Source organism: Myotis yumanensis, unplaced genomic scaffold (assembly GCF_028538775.1).
Source record: "Myotis yumanensis isolate MYYU_CA2020_CCGP unplaced genomic scaffold, mMyoYum1.0.hap1 SCAF_1, whole genome shotgun sequence".
Lineage (NCBI taxonomy): Eukaryota > Metazoa > Chordata > Mammalia > Chiroptera > Vespertilionidae > Myotis > Myotis yumanensis.
The window spans coordinates 118,191,563-118,212,030 of record NW_027223752.1 but is presented as its reverse complement, the minus strand read 5'-3'; the positions used below and the strand labels follow the sequence as shown (position 1 = coordinate 118,212,030).

Genomic DNA, 20,468 nt, shown 5'->3' with positions numbered 1-20,468 from the left:
ATAAAACTGAAGTTCAGGAATAGTCATTAGAACCGTATAGTCCCTCAGGGGCCACTCGGCCAAGTTTAGCATTTAGCTGTTGCTGGGGTGAGAAGACAATCCTTACCAGAGGGTTGCCTAGGAATTTCCTGTGTCTCGGTGCTTTATCTGTCCAGAAGTTCATTTCAGAGTCCGGTTCTTTTCTGAAGTGGACTTGGTCCTTCTTTTAGGCACATCCTTCAGGGACAGTGCATGGGGGTGTTTCGGTGCCTCACTTTGAAGGTTAGTCTCTGCTGCCTGGAGGGGACCCATCCCTCCCCTCATTTCTCCTGCTAGGCTTCCCTGGCCAGTTTCTGTGTCAGTAGCTCCTTTTACATATAAATTGGTTGTGCTTTTCACTGCAGCCTCCGCAGGGCTCATCCTTGTGATGTTCTCTCACAGGGCGTTGACTTGGTCTTTAACATTATTCTTTTCAATTAAGTGCCCAGGGATATGGGGAAACTTTCCCAAAATGCATGTGGTTTTTCCAAGATTACTTAGTTTGGAAAGCAGATTTCTAATAACAACGCAGTTAAAACGAAAATCGTGAAAAGCATTTGTGAACCTGTAAGGGGAAACAACATTTCCTTTACTCTCTTAGGTTCTTTAGCGGAGGGCTGCAGATTAAGCCGACAGTGACCAGATTCACAGGAGAAAAGCATACAAATCGTATCTGATGTTATTGTTTTTATATGGCGTGGGGGATAGGGAGAAGGGGACTTCACAGGAAAGAAATGAAAACCCCAGAGAAGCAGTTAGACTTGAGAGATTCTGTAACATCTTAACGAAGGCTGATAAGTTGTGAAGTGACTAGACAAAGGAAAGGGGTTTGGGCTTCTGGGAATAGTAAATTGTAGGAAAATGGCTAAGAAATATATGGGGGAAACTAATGGAAGATAAGGGTTATAGTAAAGTTTGTTTATACAAACTCATCTTGATTCCCCATCATCCATAAGAATGTTCTCTTCTTCCTGGAACTGGGAGGGCACCTTTCTCAGGGTATGTATGCCCTGCTTCTAGGCCGGGAAGGGGAGGGCAGAGAGCGCCTCCTGCATCTGCTGTTTCTTAATTGCCATGAGCTCAAAATAATCAACAGGCCAGAACAAATCAACAGCATATTCGGGGGCATGTTCTAACCAGCTCTGAGTTCTTAGCTCCAGCGTTCCCTCCCTGAGGAGTCAGACTCAGCTCAGCAGTCAGTGATCATGTAAATGTTTGATACTCATCCTGGGTTATGATTTTACAAGATTAGACAGCAAGTTACAAAAACAAAAGTAGGATTTTTGATAAAGAAATGAGGTTGTTAGTATTTTTCTTCCTTTTCTCAAATTTTATTTAAAGTTATATTGCTTTTATTTACTTTTAAGATGATAATGTTGGTAGAAACCAAACACTGACTCTATTTTTAAGAAAAGACCCCTGGGCCCTGGCCCGCCTGGCTCGGTGGATAGAGCATCGGCCTGCAGACTGAAGAAAAGACCCAGCAGAAATCCCTAGAAAGGCTTTGGTCATCATGTAACGGCACTTTCAGAATTGGAAGGTGCTGATGAGAGGAGAAAAATGAGCGGGGGAGGACCCCCATCATATTTATTTATTCAGCCGATATTCAGGGATTCACCCATAGGTAAGGTGCTCACTGAGAATGAAATAAAGGTGATGTAGGCACTGAGCCTACTTCTATAATGGGGAAAAAAATGGACACAAATAACCATAATACAAAGGATGACAGAAGAATACAGATGTGTCAGAGCACAGCTGCACTGAGTCCACATATTCTTCTGAAACCAGCCCTACTACACTAACTGTGGGGGCTGAGCCCCTCTGCGAGGGGCTGGACCTTCTTGGACGCCAGGTGGTAGAAGGAAAGGCCATGAGAAGTTGTGGGTGTATAAGAATGAGTCTCTAGTATAGGAGCCAGTGGCCATTGCTAATAAGGAGTCATCAAACAAAACAATTGTTCACAGTAGTCCCATACAGGCAGCCATGCACCAGCTGCTAACAATGCATCTTTTCCACAAAGCAGTAGTAGCCTCTGTACCCACAGCCTTACATAGCAGCAGCACCTGAGCTCTGAGCTCTCCTAAGTAGCCTCAGCAGCTTCTCCCTACCACACGAGATGGCCAGTAACATGTATTATACTACTTAGACAAAGGAGGCTTCTTGCCAAATAGTGACCTTGCTGTGCACTGGCATAGTCCTTGGACACCCCGATTAAGATTCCCTTGCTCAGAGTGGCCTTGGCCATCTGGCGTACTCTAAACAAGGCCTTTCACACTTCAATTGGCCTTGAGCATCCGGCGGACTCTGGCATGGTTCCCACAAGATGTCATGGGAATTCTGAGGATGGGAAGGATATATTGAACTGGGAAATCAGGGAAGCTTTCACAGAGGAGATGGCATTTGAGCTGAACCTGAACAGATTTTGAGTGTCCCAGGGAAGGGCAAGAGTGCTCCAGACAGAAGGAACAGCAGGGACAAGGTGCTGGGAACATTTCATGTGGCCAGGGAACAGTGAACCTTGGCTCTGTCCAGGATAGTCAGTGGTTTTCATATATTACATCTAACTATTCGGCCCCTATGATTGTTTTAGAAGTTCATATGGTGATAATGTGGAAACCGCTATCAAGAAAATCAATGTGGCCCAGCTGATGTGGTTCAGTAGTTGAGCATCGACCTATGAACCAGGAGGTCACAGTTCAATTCCCAGTCAGGACACATGCCCGGGTGGTGGGCTCTATCCCCAGTGTAGAGCATGCAGGAGGCAGCCAATCAATGATTCTCTTTCATCACTGATGTTTCTTTGGCCTTTCTCTTCCTCTCCCTTCCTCTCTGAAATCAATTTAAAACATATATATATATATATATATATATATATATATATATATTTTTTTTTTTTTTTTTTTTTTTTTTTTTAAGAAAAACAGTGTGTTCCCAGTGTAGTCTAAAAGAATGGAAACCTTTAATGCCATTTAGGGGCAGTCCATAGTGAATGTCATTAGGAATGGACCAGCAACAGAGGGATTTCAACATGGATATACCAGAATCTGGCAGCCCAGTGACAAGAAGAGCTGGTGAAGCTGAGCGAGAAGCTGTGGCCACAGTCCGGGAGAAGAATGTCAGGGTGCTGGGAACCACCCAAAGCAGGGACAAGACAGACAAATGCGCTTAAACTAGAATCGATGAGACCTGCTAGCTGGCGAGATATGGGAAACCAGGAGGCCAAAGAGCAGTCGGTTTTGAATCCAGATATGCATTTGAACACACATTGGAAAACCCAGAGGAGGAATGGGAATGGTGATGAAGGTGGTATCCCAACATTTCACCTGTTGGACATGAGGTATCGATGGGACACCCACATGAAGATGCCCTGAAAATATAGGATGAGAAGCAAAAAAAGGCCACATTCCAAAATATTTCAAGGCAGATGGGAAATGCTCTCAGAGCTTCAGGGTGTGACTCAGGGGAGTGTTTACTGTGTCTTGGGTGAGGACAGAGTGAGATTGTAGTAATGACAGTTATGTGGCTTTAAGTGAAGGCTTAATCCTGTGGGCTTTGGTTTCTCTTAGAGTAGAGATGTAGGTCTCGGCCCTTTAAAGCCCCGCATACCATTATTGAGTACCTACTGCATGGGTTCATTGAGCACCTGCTCTCTACATGTCATTCATTCCCTGAAATGCTGCCAGGACTGTGTTCCCATGCCCACGGTCCAGGTAAGCATGCCAGAAGTGAGAGGCTCAGGTTCCCAGTCCAGGCTCTCTTTATACCAGGCTGCCTCCTGGTGCACTGTCACAGCTGTGCCCTTCAGGGACTACAACCATGTGCCTTAATATTAGGCAGCATTGTTGAGGTGACAGATGCCAGTTCTCCTCCTTCCTCAGACCAGCCCAGACTCACTACCAGTATGCAGACGTGTGCCCACGTTTTCATGCTCTTCTTCTGCTGAATATATTTTTAAAATCCAAAGCCAGAACAGATAGATTGACAAGTGTAAGCATATCAATCGCAACAATGGAATGAAGACTGTCCCAGAAAATCTAAGGCCAGGGGATATGCCATACTCATGTCCCATGACGGAGCAGGCCGTGCATGAGAAGTGGTCAGACATTTCCAGGGCAAACAGTTGGTGGGGAAACCTCCTTGGAATCATTTGAATGTGGCTTAAGAACCTGGGGGGAGAGGCCTCCCCTCGACTGTGTCCATCTTCTGTCTCACAGTGTTCAGCGGAGTGCGGGGCTGGAGTGCGGACACGCTCGGTGGTGTGCATGACCAACCACATCAGCAGCCTGCCTCTGGAGGGCTGTGGGAACAACCGGCCGGCAGAGGCCACTCCGTGTGACAACGGGCCCTGCATGGGCAAGGTGGAGTGGTTTGCTGGGAGCTGGAGTCAGGTGAGTGGCCAGAACTGGGTGTGTCTGCCTGTCCCTGGAAGAGGCAGCTTAGCAGAAGGGTTAGGAACTGGACCTGGTATGTCTAGGTTTGAATCCCAGCTGTGTTACCCATGACCCTGAAGAAGTTGCTTATGCTCTTGGAGCCTCATTCAGTCAACACTATTTATTGAGCATTTATTATGTTCTCTTCTAAGCACGTGAACACAATAAATATTCCTGCCCTCAGGGAAACTCATGGTGTAGCATGGTTTCTTTGTCTATAAAATGATAGTAGCAACAGCACCTTAGAGATTATTTTTAGAAGAAATGAAGTAATGTATTTTAAGTATGTAGCACAATGCCTGAAATACAATAAATGTACAATAAATCACAGCTACTGCTGCTATCATTGTTAATAAAGCCAGTTTTTTCTGAATATGAGTGTCAGAAGCAGAAATAAATATGACCCAGAAATCCTATATCTGGATATGAAATCATTATCTCAAAGATATATCTGCATGCACTCTTATGCTCAAAGCAGCATTATTCACAATAGCCAAGGTATGGAAACAACCTATGTATGTGTCCACCAACAGATGGATGGATAAGAAAATATGAATAGGAATATTATTCAGCTTTTTAAAAAAGGGAAATCCTGCCCTTTACAACAATATGGATGAACCTGGAGGGTATTATACTAAGTGAAATAAGTCAGACAAAGACAAATACTGCATGGTATCAATTATATGTGGAATTTTTAAAAAACAAACTGATAGAGGGTAGAATGGTGATTTCCAGGGGTTGGAGCGGAGGAAGTGGGAAGAGGTTGGTAAAACTTTTACTAGATGAATGAGGTCTAAAGTTCTAATGTATATCATGGTGACTATAGTTCATAACACTGTACTGTATAACTGAAATTTGCTAAGACAGTAGAACTTAAGTGTTCACACAGAAAAGAAAGGTATTTGTTAAATCAATGTGAGAATCCTTTTAAAATGTATACATATACGAAATCATCAGTTTAAATATATTATAATTTTGTTTGTCAATTATACCTCAATAAAGCTGGAGAAATAAAGAAGCATAAAAAGAAAAATTTAAGGTTGTGCATTATAAAGAACTGGATATTTTAATAAAGTGACTTAATTGATCAATTAATGTTTTCCTTACTGTGCCAAAATTGAGCATGAACTCTCTTAGAAAATGTGGAAAATATCATTCCCTCCTATTTTTTTTGTTATGATTACCATCAGTATTTTGAGTTCTTGGACCACTTAGCATTTGGCTCCCAGAGCTGGCTGGTTCTCCAAGGACTTTTTGGCTGATGATCATGACTTACACATTATCAGGATCTCTGGCTCCATATAGAATTTTATTTATTTTACGTAGCTTTAAACATAGACCCTGAGAAAAATGGACTGCCTTTCCTTGGTAATTGATATAACCCCTTTGGAAAGTAATAAAAGTCAAGAACCATATAAATGTTCATTTGCCTTACTCCACTCCTGGGGATTCATTTTAAGGAAATAATTAATAGAAGAGAAAAGGCTTTTTGACAGAGATGTTCATGACAGCAGGGCAGTATATTATGGTATATCATAACTCCTTAAAATATTATGTGCAACAATGATAATTAGGAAGATGTGGAAAGTGCATTGATACAGTGGCAAGTGAAAAACAATATGAAAATCTTTGAATCCTATGATCTCAACCACTTCAAAACATAAATATACTAAAAATGTGCCAGATCAATAATGAACTAAAATGTTATGATGAGTATTGTTACACACAGATGAGAAAGATCACATCCAGGGAAATCCCATGTTGGGTACATCATTAATACACACTGTAGCCGAAACCGGTTTGGCTCAGTGGATAGAGCGTCGGCCTGCGGACTGAAAGGTCCCAGGTTCGATTCCGGTCAAGGGCATGTACCTGGGTTGCGGGCACATCCCCAGTGGGAGATGTGCAGGAGGCAGCTGATCGATGTTTCTCTCTCATCGATGTTTCTAACTCTCTATCTCTCTCCCTTCCTCTCTGTAAAAAATCAATAAAATATATTAAAAAAAATACACACTGTACACACCAAATAGATAGAATACAGTCTGCCTGTGATGCTGGGATTGGACTTAACCTCCAGCACAAGAGGATTAACTAACATGGAAGAAAATAGGAAATACAAGCTAAGGAGTTTCCCTGGATGCCTATGAAGATGGCAGAAAAGAAGGCACAAAGCAGAAATTGCCAATCTGGGTGCTTATTGTGCCCCATGTGACCAAATCATAGTCTATTGGCTTAGATTTTTCCTTTTCTGTGGTCCCCCCCACCCCCATTTTTGTTTGACCATGTGCCTGCCTACAGAAGCAAGGCTAATGTTAAGAACTTTAGCTATAGACATTGTTAAATCTTTTCATAGAGGTAGTGGATTCTTTAAAGTCTCTGAAGGCCTATAAAACACAAGTTTTAAACTTTTTAATCAAGATATATTGAGTAAACCAAATGTAAATAAAAAACGCTTTACAAAGTAATAGATTTGTGCATAGTTATATGCATCATATTTCCATAAGCTAACAAAATGCATCAATGTATGTAATTGTCTGGCCTCTGTGCTCAGACCCCAGGGAAGTGAGAGGAATGGGCCCCATGGTGAAAGGCTTCCTGCTGGCCATGCTGTTGGGAAGGGAGAGTTGGCCATATTGTCCCAAGTCCAGAATCTTCTATTCAGCTTTGTATGTCTCAGTGAATTTTAACTTAGTCCTTCATGCACAAGTGTGCAGGCTCTGAGAGACTAATTCATCCCCAGTGTCTGCCCATTAAGGGGCCAGCAGAAAATTAATGTGTTAGTTTATTGTCTTACAGTCAGGGGTCTGTAAGAGTCTCCTGGACAGAAACAAGCAAAGTGATTGCCTGGTGTGTTCCTGTAGGGGAGTCTAAGGGGAACCATTTCAGCCTCAGCACAGAGGGCACCATGATCTCAGTGACCAGTAGCCTGCAGCCATGATGACTCGGGACACTCATTCTCTGTCCCAGACACAGAACTGTTAGGAAAATTGGAATTCGTGGGCAACTGCTCTTCTAGAAACGTTTTCCAATGCCCTTGGGCTCTTCCTCACTGAATTGATGATAGAAAGCATGTGCAGACATACCCCGATGGACTGTCATTCTCATCTCCTTCCCGTGATGTGATACCATCTTTCTCTGCTTCCTTCTTTAGTGCTCCATAGAGTGTGGCAGTGGGACCCAACAGAGGGAGGTGATTTGTGTTAGGAAGAATGCAGACACCTTTGAAGTGCTGGACCCCTATGAATGTTCCTTCCTAGAGAAACCCCCCAGCCAACAGTCCTGCCACCTGAAGCCTTGTGGAGCCAAATGGTTTAACACAGAATGGAGCATGGTAAGTCAGGGTACTCTGAGTAGAGATTGCTGCTTTTAGTGCATCATTCTCCTGCTTTCCTTCCATATGCACACCTGGGCCTCCTACTAGGTGCCAGGCACAGGGCTCAGCCCTCAAGTAGATTCCCTATAGTGATCTATCCAGTTGGTTACTGCCAGGGCACCCCAGATACAGTCTACTTGGGGAGTGGAGCCTGAGGCTGGGACAATCTTGATCTAAACTCGGAGCCATTAAGCACTGACTCTCAAGTGTCAGTATGCATAAGAATCAGCTGGGGCCTTGTTAGAAAAAATGAATTCTGGGTCCACCAAGAGGAGTTTGCATTTTGAATAATCTCCTTAGGAGAGTTGGATGCAGGTGTCCTTGGACTGCATTTTGAGGAGTGCTGCTGCAGAGGATTCGTGGCTAAAGGGATTCAAGGATACCATTGAGAAACTGCATCATGAAGGAATTTCAGTAGGTCTCAGTAATAGAGTAAGACCCACACCAGTCAGGCCTCAGTGTGTGTGTGTGTGTGTGTGTGTGTGTGTGTGTGTGTGTGTGTACACTTGTTTAAAACCCAATAGACGATATGGGCTATGTATTATGGGACTGATCCTGTTCTTCTCTTTGAATTGACTCTTAGAAAACTCAAAGCTAAAATTGTGGTCCATCTCTAAGAGAGAATTTATCAGACCTTACAAAGGATCTTTCTTACTTTTATATTTCATTTAACCTCAGTTTCCCAAGATCATTTTACATTTTGTAACTTTCAAAGCATTTCTTAAGCCATCTCAGATCCTTTTTGTAAGGAGGAGGGTACTGTGTGAATGATGAGAGGCAGAGAGAGTCTGAGACAGAGAGATAGAGTTAATACACAAATAGGTTACTAAGAATGAAGTAGAAAAGGTTGGAAATGGTGATAAAACCCTTATCTTTCTCCAAGTAAAAGAGTTTATTTTCAAGAAACATCCTAAAACAGAAAATGTCCTCAGGGCATCATTCCTGGTGACCAAATAACAGACCTTGGACTCATGGGGGTGGGGTTCATTCTGCTTTGTTTCACTGAAGATCTGCAAGCATGGCTGTGGGTGAGCCCAAAGGAGAGGCCAGAGCCTTTCTCAAAATCATTCATAGGTGATAAAAAGGATTTTGCTTATAAAATAAAAGCTGAGAATAAAAGCTGAGAATTCTGTATCCAAACAGTGTGTGTTAGCTCCAGTGAGAACAGCCATTTGGCGTGTGGTGAACCATAGATCAGAGGCAAATGGGAACAAAAGTGGTGTTGAGTTTCGGAGGTATTTTGTCAACTTCTGGGAAATGGAATTTAATTATTTTGATGCTGGCCAAGGCCCTCGAGAACACAGGAACAGATCAGTGTTTTCTTTTACTGTTTGGTTGGAAGAGTCTAACAGGGCCAGATTCACCAGACCCATCAAAAAAGACAAATTGTGAAAACAACTGTCTGGAAACAACCCAAATGTCCCTCAACAGGTCGCTGTGGCACCTCTGAACCACATGTATTACTCAGCAACAAAAATGAATGAACTGCTGGTACCCAAACGCCACTGATGAACTTCAAATGCATTTTGCTAAGTGACTCCCAAAGCTACAAATTGCATTATCCCATTTATATAATATTCTGTAAAAGGCAAAATTATAGGGACAGATACCAGGTCAGTGATTGCCAGAGGGTGGGGTGGGCTGAATCTCACCAGGGGATTGTTGTGCGTGATGAAACTTTGACATAAATGATAATAACAAAGACTGTGATGGAACCCAGATGTCTTTGAAGATGCCTTGTTTTGTAAATTTGAGTTTATAACTGAGTCAACATTTTATATAATCTATATATATAAAAGTCTAAGTGACCATTAGGACCGAATGACTGGAACGACCAGTCGCTATGATGCACACTGACCACCAGGGGTCAGACGCTCAACACAGGGGTTGCCCCTGGTGGTCAGTGCACTCCCACAGCAACCTCCCCCAGCCAGCCAACTTCCCATGGTGCCCCCGGCTGGCAGGCCCCAATTGCCCAATCGGGGCTGGGCCCCAGGCTGGGACGGGGAATCGGGGGTGAGTGGCGGCAGACGTGGCCCCTTTCCCAGGGGGACCAAGGGCTGGCTCCCTTCTTGGGGCTGGCAGCCAATCTCCTGTGCCCCATCCCTCCCCCCGGCCAGCAGGCCCCAGTCGGCGCCCACCTGCTGCGGTGGCAGCACGGCAGCGAGGGAAGGAGGAAGGTGGAGGTGGGGAACTGCAGCAGCAGTGTCCTTGTCTGGCTTCTGTTCCTTCCGTGCCCAGCCCAATAACCATCTCCTCCTCTCCCAACCCCTCCAGGGCCTTCAGGCCCTGAGCTGGGACAAGAAACTGGGAGTGGGTGGCAGCGGATGTGGCCCCTTTCCCAGGGGGGCCAAGGATCAGTCCCATCCCAGACTGCTCAATGAGGCAAAAGCCAGTGGGACCCCAAGTGCCTGCAGCTGACACCTGCAGGACCAGCTCTGTGGGGGAAGGGAGTACAGCTCAGAACAAGGTCAATAGAGGTATGAGACTCAAGGCAGACCCAGCATCTGGGCTAAAGAGTCCCCAAACACTGGACTACTAGGGGATTGAACCTATTGGACCTCAATCAAGTTGCCCAGGGCCAGAAAGGGACAGTTACTCACATTCACCTACACTAGAGAAGCTCCCAGGAGGCCCAGGATAGACATACCAAAGGGACCATTCAATAACATCAGAGCAAAATCCAGCAAGCCCCACAAATAGTGGACCCAAAGCACCTGTTTAACAGCTGACACTACAACATTGGGGTTGAACCTCACTGGCAGCAACTCAGAGGGGAGATCCCTCCCACAAACAGGACATCAACATTCAAGTCCCAATTAAAACAGGAGAGCCCAAACAACACACACAAGGGGCATTCCTAGAGCATCCAGCTCAGGAAAACAAAGAGACTACACCGCTGGACCCCTCAAGACACTTTCTATATAAGGCCATCTCACAAAGACTTGAAGCTAAAGCAGTTCTATCTAATACATAGAAGCAAATACAACGAGATAGCTAAAATGGAGAGACAAAGAAACAACCCCCAAATGAGAGATAAGAAGGAATCTCCAGAAAAAGAATTAAATTAGATAAAGACAAGCAACCTATCAGACATAAACTTCAAAGCAGAGGTTATAAAGATGCTTAAGGAACTTAGTGCAAATTATAACAACATGAAAAGGGAAATAGAGGCCATGAACAAGAACCAGACAATAAAGAGTGATACATCTGACATCAAGAACACGCTGGAAGGGATTAAAAGTAGATTGGATAAAGCAGAGGATCAAATCAGTGATTTGGAAGATAAGGTAGAAATAAATACCCAATTAGAGCAGCAAATAGAAAAAAAAAAAGAATTAAAAAGCAGGAAGATAACAATATTCACATTATGGAAATACCAGAAGGGGAATAGGGTAAGCAAGGAATAGAGAACCTTTTTGAAGAAATAATGACAGAAAATTTCCCCAATCTGATGAAGGAAAAGGTCACACAAGTTCAGGAGGTACAGACTCCCAATCAAGATGAACCCAAAGAGACTCACACATAGACACATCATAATTAAAATGGCAAATGTTAAAGACAAAGAAAGAATATTAAAGGCAGCAAGAGAGAGACAGAAAATTACCTACAAAGGAGTTCCAATTAGAATGTCAACTGACTTCTCAATAGAAACATTTTAGGCCAGAAGAGAGTGCATGAAGTACTTGAAGTAATGAAAAGCAAGGGCCTAAATCCAAGACTACTTACTGTATCTAGCAAAACTGAAGGTGAAATAAAAAGGTTTCTCTGGTTTATAAAAATGCTATGGATTTTGGGGTGTTAATTTTGTATCCTGATACATTTTTTAATTCATTTATCAAACCTACTAGTTTTTTTTATGAAGTCTTTAGGGTTTTCTATGTACAGTATCATGTCATCTGTGAATAATGAGAGTTTTACTTCCTCCTTTCCAATTGGGATGTCTTTTATTTCTTCTCCTTGTCTGATAGCTATGGCCAGGATTTCCAGAACTATGTTGAACAAGAGTGGTGAAAGAGGGCATCTCTGTCTTGTTCCTGTTCTTAGAGTAAATGTTTTTAGTTTTTGCCCATTGAGTATGATGTTGACTATAGGTTTGTTATCTATGGCCTTTATGATGTTGAGGTATATTCCCTCTATTCCCATTTTGCTGAGAGTTTTTACCAAAAAAGGGTGTTGGATTTTGTTGAATGCTTTTTCTACATCGATTGATATTTCATGTGACTTTTGTCTTTCAACTTCTTTATGTGTTGTATCATGTTTATTGATTTGTGAATATTGTACCAGACTTACATTCCGAAATAAATCCCGGTTGGTCATGATGTATGAACTTTTTAATGTAATGCTGGATCTGGTTTGCTAAAATTTTGTTGAGGATTTTTAGTGTCTATGTTCAGCAGGGATATTGGCCTGTAGTTCTCTTTCTTTGTTGTGTCTTCATCTGGTTTTGGAATTAGGGTGATGCTGGTCTTATAGAAAGTTTGGAGGTGTTCCTTTCTCTTGAGTTTTTTGGAATAGTTTGAGAAGTAGAGGGATTAGTTCTTCTTTGAATATTTGGTAAAACTCCCCGGTGAATCTGTCTGGACAAGGGCTTCTGAGAGATTTTTTATTACTGCTTCAATTTCATCAGTAGTTATTGACCTATTCAGATTTTCTGATTCTTCCTGATTGAGTTTTGGAAGATTGTATTTTTCTAGGAATATGTCCATTTCATCCCAGTTGTCCCGTTTGTTGGAATAAAGTTGTTCATAGTATTTTGCTACAATCCTTTGTATTTCTGTGGGGTCAGTTGTTACTTCACCTCTTTTGTTTCTGATTTTGTTTATTTGGGGCCTCTCTTTTTGTTTCCTTTTGAGCTTGGCTAGTGGTCCATGAATCTTGTTTATTCTTTCAAAGAACCAGCTCTTGGTTTTATTGATCTTTTATATTGTTGGAGCTTTTTTTTTGTCTCTATATCATTTATTTCCACTCTGATCTTTATTATTCCTTCCTTCTACTTGTCCTGGGCTTTTCTTGTTGTTCACTTTCCAATTCTTTAAGTTGTAGTGTTAGCTAACTTACTATCAGTTTTCTTGTTTTCTGAAATAGGAGTGTAGTGCTACGAACTTCCTTCTCAGGACTGCTTTCACTGGGTCCCATAGGTTTTGGATTGTTGTGTTTTCATTGTCATTTGTTTCCAGGATGTTCTTATTTCTTCTTTGAAATAAAAAAAATTCATTGTTTAATAGCATGCTATTTAGCCTTCATGTATTTGATTGTTTTTGAGCGTTTTTCTTGTAGCTGATTTCTAATTTCATGCCATTGTGGTCTGAGAAGATGCTTGATATGATTTCAATCTTCTTAATTCGTAGAGACTTAGCTTGTATCCTAATATGTAGTCTATCTTTGAAAATGCCCCATGTGCATTTGAGAAGAATGTACATTCTGTAGCTTTGTGGTGGAATGTTCTGAAGATGTCAATTAGTTCCATCTGTTCTAAAGTGTCATTGAGGATTGCTGTTTCCTTATTGATTTTTTTGTCTAAAAGATTTATCCAGTGATGTTAGTGGGATATGAAAGTTCCCTACTATGATTGGATTGCTGTCAATCTCTCCCTTGATATCCTCCAGAAGTTTTTTATATATATATACTTAGATGTTCCTGTATTGGGTGCTATAGGTTTACCAGACATATAGCCTTTTGTTGTATGGATCCCTTTAGTATTATGAAGTGGCTTTCCTTATCACTTGTTACAGCCTTAACTTTGAGGTCTATTTTTTCAGATATAAGTATTGCTACCCCAGCTTTATTTTTTTCTATTTGCCTGAAAAAAAAATGTTTCCATCCTTTCACTTTCAGTCTGTGTGTGTCCTTTGTTCTAAAGTGTGTCTCTTGTAGACAGCATATAGTTGGGTCATGTTTTCTTATCCATTCAGCTACTCTATATCTTTTGATTGGAGCACTTAATCCACTTACATTTAAGGTTATTATTGATAGGTATTTGTTTGTCACCATTTTTATTCTTTATGCCTCTGTTCTTTATTCCCTTTCTATTTTTTTCTTTTTACAACAGTCCCTTTAGAACAGCAGTTCTCAACCTGTGGGTCGCAACCCCTTTGGGGGTCAAATGACCCTTTCACAGGGGTCGCCTAAGACCATCGGAAAACACATATATAATTACATATTGTTTTTGTGATTAATCACTATGCTTTAATTATGTTCAATTTGTAACAATGAAATTGGGGGTCACCACAACTTGAGGAACTGTATTAAAGGGTCGTGGCATTAGGAAGGTTGAGAACCACTACTTTAGAATTTCTTGCATTGCTGGCTTCATGGTAATAAACTCCCTTAGCCTTTTTTTTGTCTGTAAAGCTCTTGATTTTACCTTCTATTTTGAATGATAGCCTTGCTGGATAGGGTATTATTGGATTCAGTCCCCTTGCTTTGCATCACTTTATATACTTCATTCCATTCCCTTCTGGCCTGATGTATTTATGTTGAGAAATCAGTTGATAGTCTAATGGGGAATCCCTTGTAGGTAACTTTCTGTCTCTCTCTGGCAGCCTTTAAGATTCTTCCTTTGTTGTTGATGTTTTTCCAGTTTAATTACAATGTTTCTTGGTGTTAATCTTTTGGAGTTCATGTTGTTTGGGACTTTCTGTGCTCCTTGGATTTGTGTGAATTTTTCTTCCCAAAGTCAGGGAAGTTTTCTGTCATTATTTCTTCAAACAGCTTTTCTATTCCTTGTTCAGCTCCCTCGCCTTCTGGCACCCCTATTATGTTGATGTTCTTTTGTTTTGTGTTGTCTTGGACCTTCTTTAGACTCTCCTCCTGCTTTTTTTTTTTTCCAGTTGCTGCTCTGCTTGGATGTTTTTCCACCTTGTCTTCTAACTCACTGATTCGGTCCCCAGCTTCTTCTAGTGATTTTTTTTTCTGAAGATATGGGTAAACAATGCGATTTAACAGCCTTGGAACATATATATATATATATATATATATATATCTCCACTGTATATAGGCTGTTAAATCACATTGTTTACCCAGGCAAATTAGCTATAATTTCGCACTGAAGTTGCTAGAGGGCCAGACCATTATAAATAGGGAAGCAGGTTGTTTACAAAGATAGTAGAAGTGATTTTTTTCTGAAGATATGGGTAAACAATGTGATTTAACAGCCTATATACAGTGTATATATATATATATATAGGCCATTTTTATTCTTTATGCCTCTGTTCTTTATTCCCTTTCTATTTTTATATATATAAAAATAGTCATATTTCATGACTATTTGGTCTGGGAGCTTCCCAGACCAAAAAATAAAAAGGCGGGATTATGTGTTTTAGCAAACCAGATCCAGCATTACATTAAAAAGTTCATACATCATGACCAACCGGGATTTATTTCGGAATGTAAGTCTGGTACAATATTCACAAATCAATAAACGTGATACAACACATAATCTCTCTAAATGTAAATAGATTAAATGCTCCAATCAAAAGGTGTAGAGTAGCTGAATGGATACAAAAACATGACCCAACTATATGCTGTCTACAAGAGACACTGTATATAGGCTGTTAAATCACATTGTTTACCCATATCTTCAGAAAAAAATCACTTCTACTATCTTTGTAAACAACCTGCTTCCCTATTTATAATGGTCTGGCCCTCTAGCAACTTCAGCGTGAAATTATAGCTAATTTGCCTGCAAACATCAGGTGGTCATAATAATCTGGCCACTCAGTGTATAAAAGCCTAAGCAACTGTCGCAACCGAAACAACCGAACCGACGACCGAACAGGCTGCGTGGGGCGACCAGGCCGGCAGGGGGGTTAGTGAGGGAAAACCAAACAACTGAACAGTGGGCTGCGTGGGGCGACCAGGCTGGCAAGGGGGGCAGTGAGGGGCAACCAAATAACTGAACAGCAAGCTGTGTGGGGCGACCAGGCTGGCAGCGGGGGAAGTGAGGGATGACCAAAGGACTGAACAGCAGGCTGCTTGGGGCAACCAGGCTGGCAGGGGAGTTGTTGGGGGTGACCAGGCTGGTGGGGAGGCAGTGAGGGGGGCAGAGGGGAGCAGTGAGGGGCAACCAGAATGGTGGGGGGGCAGTAAGAGGCGACCAGGCCGGCGGGGTAGTGGGGGGAACAGTAAGAGGTGACCAGGGTGGCAGGGGAGGCAGTTAGGGGTGACCAGCTGGCAGAGGGGGGCAGATGGGGGTGACCTGGCCAGCAGGAGGACAGTTGGGGGTGACCAGGCCAGCAGTGGGGGCAGTTAGTGGCAATCAGGCAGGCAGGCAGGTGAGCAGTTAGGAGCCAGTGCTCCCGGATTGTGAGAGGAATGTCCGACTGCCGGTTTAAACCGGCAGTCAGACATCCCCTGAGGGGTCCCAGATTGGAGAGGGTGCAGGCTGGGCTAAGCGGACACCCCCACACACCCCCGCACGAATTTTGTGCACCAGGTCTCTAGTTATGTATAACAGGATATTGTAAAAATTAAGTTACGAAATTTTTATTAAAACATTTCTTACATACTGTTATATTGACTGGGCTGCAAAAATATTCGTTGTGGGCCACATGCGACCCATGGGCCACAAATTTGACATGCTTGGAATACCATGTTCATAGATTGGAAGAATTAACATCATTAAAATCTCTATACTATCCAAAGCAATCTACAGATTCAAAGCAATCCCTATTAAAATACAAATGGCATACTTCACAGAGCTAGAACACATACTCCAAAAATGTATATGGAACCATAAAAGACCCCAAATAACTGCAGCAATCTTGAGAAAGAACGAAGTAGGAGAGATCACAATACCGGATATCAAACTATACTACAAAGCCATTATAACCCAAACAGCTGGTACTGGCACAAAAACAGGCATATAGACCAATGGATCAGAACACAGACCCCAGAAATTGAACCACACCATTGTGGCCAATTAATATTTGACAAAGGAGGCAAGAACATACAATGGGGTAAAGACAGTCTCTTTGACAAATGGTGCTGGGAAAACTGGATAAACATATGCAAAAAAATAAAACTAGACCACCAACTTACACCAGACACAAGAATAAACTCAAAGTGGATAAAAGACTTAAATGTAAGGCATGAAACTATAAAAATCTTAGAGGAGAACATTGGCAGTAAAATCTCAGACATCTCATGTAGCAATATGTTTATGGATATAGCTCCTAGGGCAAAGGAAACTAAGGAGAAAATTAAAAAATGGGATACATCAAAATAAAAAGCTTCTGCGCAGCAACAGAAACCACCATCAAAATGAAAAGGAAACCCACTGAGTGGGAGAACATGTTTGGCAATGATACATCTGATAAGGGGTTAATATCCAGAATATAAGTACTCATACAACTCAACAAAACGAAGACAAACAATCCAATTTAAAAATGGGCAGAGGAATGGCTTGCAGTACTCAAGGTAATGGAAAGCAAGGATCTGAGACCAAGATTACTATATCCTCAAGGCTATCATTCAAAATAGAAGGTCAAATAAAGAGCTTCCCGGACCAAAAAATAAAAAGGCGAAAGGAGTTCATCACCACCAAGCCAGCATTATAAGAAATGTTAAAGGGATTGCTGTAAGGGATTGTTGAGAAGAAGAAAAGGAGAGAGAAACCTAGCCATATAGAATTTAAATGGCTATAAATAAGTACCTATCAATAATAACCCTAAATGTAAGTAGATTAAATGCTCCAATCAAAAGGTTAGAGTAGCTGAATGGATACAAAAACATGACCCAACTATATGCTATCTACAAGAGACGCACCTCAAAACAAAAGACACACACAGGATGAAAGTGAAGGGTTGGAAAAAAATTTTTCCATGCATATGGAAAAGAAAAATAAAGCTGGAGTAGCAATACTCACATCCAACAAAATTTACTTTAAAAGCATCATGCTAAGCAAAATAAGCCAGTCGGAGAAAAATAAATATCATATGATCTCACTCATTTGTGGGATGTAATGAACAACATAAACTGATGAACAAAAATAGAGCCAGAGGGGAACAAAAATATACTAGAATATAATAGAAGTAATCCTGTTATTTGCAGATTTTTAATATTTCCTACAACTTTTGTGATATCATACTATGTAAGTACAGTTTTGGTAATATTATTATATTTAAAATCCTTTTATTCTTGAAATATTAATGTTTATTCCATGTAATATTATTATATGTAAGATCCAAAAAAAAAAAAAAATGGGCAGAGAACCTGAATAGACATTCCTTCAAAGAGGACATGGAAATGATGAAGAGACACATGAAAAAATGCTCAAAGTCACTAATCATTAGAAAAATCCAAATTAAAACCACAATGAGATATCACCTCACACCTGTCAGAATGGCTATCATCAAAAATCAACAAACAACAAGTGCTGGCAAGGATATGGAGAAAAGGGAACCCTAGTTCACTGCTGGTGGGAATGCAGACTGGTGCAGCCACTATCTAAAACAATATGAAATTTCCTCAAAAAATTAAAAATGGAACTTCCTTTTGACCCAGAGATCCCACTTCTAGGAATATATCCTAAAAACCCCAAAACACCAATCAGAAAGAATATATGCACCCCTATGTTCATAGCAGCATTATTATAATAGCTAAGATTTGGAAACAGCCCATGAATCCATCAGTAGATGAGTGGATAAAAAAAAGCTGTGGGACATTTACACTATGGAATGCTATGCAACTGTAAAAAAAGGGATCTCTTACCCTTTGGGACAGCATGAATGGACCTGAAAAATATTATGCTAAGTGAAATAAGCCAAACTGAGAAAGACAAATATCACATGATCTTACTTATTTGTGAAATCTAATGAACAAAATGAATTGACCAACAAAATAAGACCTGAAGCAGGGAGGCATGGAACAGACTGGCATACCTCAAGGTGGGGTTGGGAGGACAATAAGAAATTCGTGCATGGCGGGGGCAGGAGGGGGGGTTCCCTCAGCCCAGCTGTGCCCTCTTGCAATCCGGGACCCCTCGGGGGATGTCCAACTGCCGGGCCTAAGCTGGCAGTCGGACATCACTCTCGCAATCCAGGACCCCTCGCTCCTAACTGCCTGCCTGCTCGCTCCTTACCGCCCGCTTGCTTGTTCCTTAACTGCTTGGATCACCACTCCTTAGCGCTGCCACAGAGGTGGGAGAAGTTCCCGCCACCCCCGTGCGCTCGCCAACCGTGCAGGTCTCCCACAGTGTGGGAGCACACTGTCCACCGGGGCAGTTACTACTTTGAGCATCTGCCCCCTGGTGGTCAGTGAGCGTCATAGTGACCAGTCGTTCTGTCTTAACGGTCGCTGGGCTTTTATATATATAGATATCATAGCCTATGGACACGGGCAATAGGGTAGTGAAGACCTAGGAGGCTGGGTAAGGGCTCGGAGGAGAGGGGAAGGGGGAAAATAGGAGATATCTGTAATATTATCAACAGTGAAAGATATTTTTTAAAAAAATTTTTAATTAAAAAAAGAAAAGTTTAAGCGAAAACCCTGTTGTCCTGGATTTGAATTAGAAATATCGATATGAACTCATAAATTAGTCTTACTTTCTTAGCTTTATCCAATGAAAGAGTCTAGAAACCATGACCAGCCCAGAAGCAAATGGCACACCTATTAGCCAGAATATAGTTTCAAAATACCACTCTTCACTAAAAGAACCAGGAATTCTTAGATAGGTGGCCAATTCAAGATCTGGGACTACATAATTATAAAATAGATTGAAATATATCTTAATATCTTTTAATATTTTTAATATACTTTAGGAAGTTCTCAAAGACAACTGAGTTTATGACCAGAGGACTCAAGAGCCAAAATTTAGAGGCTCCTGCTAGCCATTGATGGGACATCAGTGAACATCAGGAAAAAGAATAACTACCATAGATTGAATGAAACACATCACATATGTTAAATTTATCCATTTATAAATTATAATAATAATAAACTAATAGGTCACCATTAGAGAATGTTAGAGGAACCAACTCATTGTTCTGAAAACTGATAGATAAAAGAAAAGAGTCAAGCATTTACTAACAAACAAGCTGTACCACTGGGTAACGGGAGAGTAATGGCTAGGGCATGGTTGGGGAAGGGGAGGAGTCTTTAGCAAAGACTACAGTAATATAAGAAGAGATAATCGAATATAATCAGCATTTTTCAACCCTGAATGAATTAGAAGATCTGGGCTTTGCTCATCAGTGGCTGCTGACATCCCCAAAAGACAGGCAATTATACACACCCTGAGAAGCAGTCTCACCAAAAAAATCAAACCTTTCACCCGTTAAGGCCTCTTCTAGATCCAACTTCCATTTTACAGGAAATACAGAAGCCAGAGGAGCATGTTAAACTGTCCCATGAGGATGCAGTCAGCAAAATCCTGACTCTGCCAGACAAATGACTCAGTGCAAGGGGAGAAAGCACAGAAGAGGGGAACTTATTGATTAAAAGGGATTAAAAAAGGCGTATCAGTCAACTGCAGTGTGCAGATCTGATATGGATTCTGATTTTTAAAAAACTATTAAAATTTTATGAAACTCACAAGATAAGTGAAAATAGGAACATTGGCTATCTACAGGGGTGGGCAAAAATCAGTTTACAGTTGTGAGTATGCAAAAGTTTTTTCTTGTAGTATTATTTATTAACTAGAGGCC

At 41.5% G+C, this 20,468-nt stretch overlaps 1 protein-coding gene across 1 annotated transcript in view; it reads left to right on the top strand.

Moving 5' to 3' along the window:
* THSD4 (thrombospondin type 1 domain containing 4) overlaps nucleotides 1-20,468 on the top strand; it is a 606,437-nt gene that overhangs the window by 581,770 nt on the left and 4,199 nt on the right. The window contains exons 15-16 of the mRNA XM_070431140.1: nucleotides 4,233-4,406; nucleotides 7,600-7,779. Coding sequence (XP_070287241.1) covers nucleotides 4,233-4,406; nucleotides 7,600-7,779 — 354 coding nt within the window. The remainder of the gene's footprint in view (nucleotides 1-4,232; nucleotides 4,407-7,599; nucleotides 7,780-20,468) is intronic.